Here is a 3808-nt window from a genome sequence, read left to right on the forward strand (position 1 = left end):
CATAACGGCCCCGAGGCTCGATCCTGCATGATCGCCGGCCATCGGGGCATCTCCGCGGTGCATAGCTCCAGCCTCGCCCGCCAACGGAGATGAGTCAACGGGGTCAGAGGCAGCCGCCTCGCCCGCGTTGATGTTGATATCCGACTCGGGTCGGGGGACTCTGTCTAGTCCGCCGACCCTACGGTCATTACGAGTCCAGCGACCCGTGAGCTCATCCCTAGACACAGGCATACTCAGCGTGTAGGGATAAAGAAATAGAACACGTAGCTAGGAGTGCTCGCAGTCACTGTGTCCTCAGCAAAGGTGTACCCGGGTGATCAAGCCGGGTAGTGTCCTATCGAAGAGGGGTTAGCGACGACGAGCGATAACGGATTACTCACGAAACACTCTCAAAAATATGTGACGCGGGCAAAGCCGAATGAGGCTAAGGTGCGTTCACACGGTAAGGTTCTCGAGCGGCACAACAAGAGAGAGTTCACGTCTCGATTGAGCAACTCGAGGTAAGATATAAAACCAAAAGGTGAAGGTCCTCGCGACGAGGTTGCTTGTCTTTTATACCTCGTCGCGGGCCATTGAGCATATGGAAGTGGAGCAAAAGGATCAATCGGTCAAAGGCGCATCAGCGCCGCAAGCTAGAAAAGGAAAGAAGTTCTCGGTCTCAGCCTTCGGCAGAACCGGCACGTAACGTGTGTAAGCTGGCGCCAAGCGCCGGTCCCGACTCCCCCCCTTGGCATGTGCGTTATGGCATACGCAGTCACATATGGCCGATGAGGCTGTGAACATAGGTAAATTTGAGTAGATAGGCTTATTAATCGGATAATAAACCGAATTTGTGAGGCCCGAGTGGCTGTACGTATAGTGCAAAAGATGTCATCGGCCGAATGGCCTCCGATCCTCACGTGATATTTCGTGGATAATCCGCACGTGAATTTGCAATGACTGCGAACAAACATTTGTGATGGTTCCAGAGAGAGATAAAGGTGAACAGGTCTAGCAATGCATATATACAAGAAGTGATGCAGCTGCACCATGAGCTTCCTCCAGAGGTGTACTTGCCGGTTCTTGGAGACATACCCTTGTTGCCATTCCATCCTGGTACCATATCCTTCCTCCACTGTCAATATACCTTGATGTGAAGTGTAAATTACCAAAGTAAACTATGCCACGCAGCTTCCATGTGATATTTGTTAAGCCACAAGTCATAGATAAAACCTTATCCACAGTAGTCCTAGATGCAGTGTTATCAGGAGGTAAGGAAAGTATCATCATTCTGGGAGGGTCTGTGAAATTTATAGTTTCCAACATCGGTTTATTACACGTGGAGCAAATGTGACTGGGACGGTAGCGGTGAGAAATTAGCTCTATCCACCTGGAACTGCTTATAGATTCCTGCATGATTTCTGCAGAGGGCGGTCGTTGTGACTGATGCAATAAATCATTATCTGCATACCATACAGCAGTACCGATTCTTTTATCTCTCCGGTTTCCGCAACAAGACCGAGTGAATAATGCATTCTTGCTTTTAGGTTGCACAAATGTTGCAGCTACTGCAGCCGCAGATGCAGGCACTTGACCATGCCTTGGAAACTCCATATTATTCATTGCAGAGAGATAATCCCGTATATCATTTCTCATAATTTCCATGGATTCTTGGCTTTGCTGATTTATGCAAAAGTGCATCTTTCTTTGGAGGTATCTGACAGGAGCAGTGGATGGTAACAGTTCTTTGAATGCAGAGGCGCCTATTTCCCTATACAGATTATACAGTATGAGAAGAGTGCTGTCGTATGCACAGCTCCAGTCCACAGGATCCCAGACAAAGCCCACAGGACGGAAGATATCTTGCCCTGTGTTGTTTCCTGTTGTTCTGCAAAGTCTCTTCGCTGATGGACTATCAGGTGGAACATCTTCACACTTTCTCTTGATCCCACGAGAATCTACAGGGTTCATCATGTCTATAAATTTTCGCTTTTTCTCCATTTTATCTGTGATATTGGTATCTGGGCTGCCACGTTTTATCACTTGTTCCACAGAGTTCTGAGGTTTCTGGTGACCATAGAATTTTTCCTTTACCTTTGCATGTTCTTCAGATGATCTGTGCCATATAAACCAAGGCTCCGAATACTTATTCCAATGGTTTGGTGGTTGTAAATCTTTGTCAGACCAGGACGACCAATGTAATGCACTGTGAACTTGAGAAGGCACAGATCTCTTCCCATAGATGTTCTGATATGCCTTGATTAAGGCATGCCTTGTTGCTCCACGTATATCTTTATGCAACCTTCCACTGTGGTAAAGGTACCCGATGTGGTCCAGAATTTCCAAATCCCTAAATTCTCTCCGTATATTGCCTGGAGCACCTCCCCTGAGAAGGGACTCCTCAAATGGTTGGATGATGATTGTTGACTTTAACGAAGTACCCCTTGACAAGCAGGTATATGCAGATTGAAAGCCACCACAGTTATGGAGATCAACTGGATTAACTGGCCTGGTACGACCCTGAGAGCAAAAGTCTGTCATTGCAAAATTGAGGAGAATCGGGACTTGCTTTCTTTCAATCCTCGGCTTTTTCGCCGCTTGTGTGTCACATGTGATGGTCTTAGATGATGGAACAATTGGTATAACATTTTCAGGCAGCCCTGGTAGATGCTGTACTCGAGGTGGATTCTGCAGTCTTATGAACAGAGTGTCTAAATATCTGTGGCCATCTTCAGAGAGAGCTTCCAGCCACCCCACCACGGTTGCCTCTGCACCATTAGTTGCACACAGCTCTGTGGCTTCATTATATTTGAGCATGACGGGCATACCAATGCAAAGGCTCAATGATCCAGCATGATTGTCCGTGCAGCATGGAGGAAGGTCCCAAAGCATCTTCTGTATGGCAGGATCAACTATGTTATGGGAGCGAATCAAGTCTAGGGTTTTTTCATGGGCTCTCTGAGTTGCCCTCAAGGATTCGAGATCCTTACGTCTGGCCCACTTATCTTTGGAATTGAAGCATATCAGCTCCTGACCTGTGTCAAGAGCAAATCGTGCAGCTCCCATTTCATTTATCTTATCCCTATGAACATTTCGAGCAGTTATTATGGGAACTCCTCGATATATTGGATCACTGAGCTTTGGTTGGTGAGGCAATGGGCCTGCAACACGACTTTTGAGCAATGTTATATCCTCCTGGGTACATGCTTTGTATCGCAAATTCTCCAGGGCAGTCCGAAATTTGATATCTTCTTCACACATACCTTGCTGTCTCATATTCTTCCTTAGAATGACTACGTTGGTAACAAGGAGCCACAATGCACGGCCAAACTTTGCCTTCTCTTTGTTAACAGTTTGCTTGACTTTGGGACTCTCATTATCAAGAACGTCAGTCCAGAGCGGTGTACCCTGGCCAGGAGGTTGTAGTTGAGCAAAATCACCAGCAAACACAGGGAATTTTTCAGTATTTTTTGGGCCCAAATGGGGAACTAAACACTTAATCAAATATTTATCGTATTTATTTCTGTGTTTTCAGAGGAAAGAGCAAAAGTATATTGCTGGGAAACACCCACAGAAACACTTAACATATTTAGTTACATATTTTTGAAGGAAATACAAATTAAATTTGTCCTAAAAACATGAAAAGAAACAGTTAACCTGTTTCCGGACTAAACACGCAACGGGCGCTGAGCGGGCGTTGCTCGGGCCGCGGAGCGCCCGGATCACGGCCCGAGCGGCGCCTCCGGTCTTAGACGGCGCGCGGGATTTGGGCTGGGGCCCGACGAGCCTATCCAAAACGGTAGGCACGGCGGGCCGCCGGGAGAAGCCG

The 3808-nt window shown here is 47.1% G+C and overlaps 1 protein-coding gene across 1 annotated transcript; it reads right to left on the reverse strand.

Annotated features, from left to right (window-relative positions):
* Nucleotides 1–990: 990 nt before the first annotated feature.
* PUNSTDRAFT_78293 (uncharacterized protein) lies at nt 991–3255 on the reverse strand (the record flags this gene model as incomplete). Its single annotated transcript, XM_007389335.1, has 2 exons — nt 991–1841; nt 1932–3255. 2 exons carry the CDS (start codon nt 3253–3255, stop codon nt 991–993), a joined length of 2175 nt encoding a protein of 724 aa, XP_007389397.1.
* Nucleotides 3256–3808: the final 553 nt, after the last annotated feature.

Source organism: Punctularia strigosozonata (assembly GCF_000264995.1).
Source record: "Punctularia strigosozonata HHB-11173 SS5 unplaced genomic scaffold PUNSTscaffold_61, whole genome shotgun sequence".
NCBI lineage: Eukaryota > Fungi > Basidiomycota > Agaricomycetes > Corticiales > Punctulariaceae > Punctularia > Punctularia strigosozonata.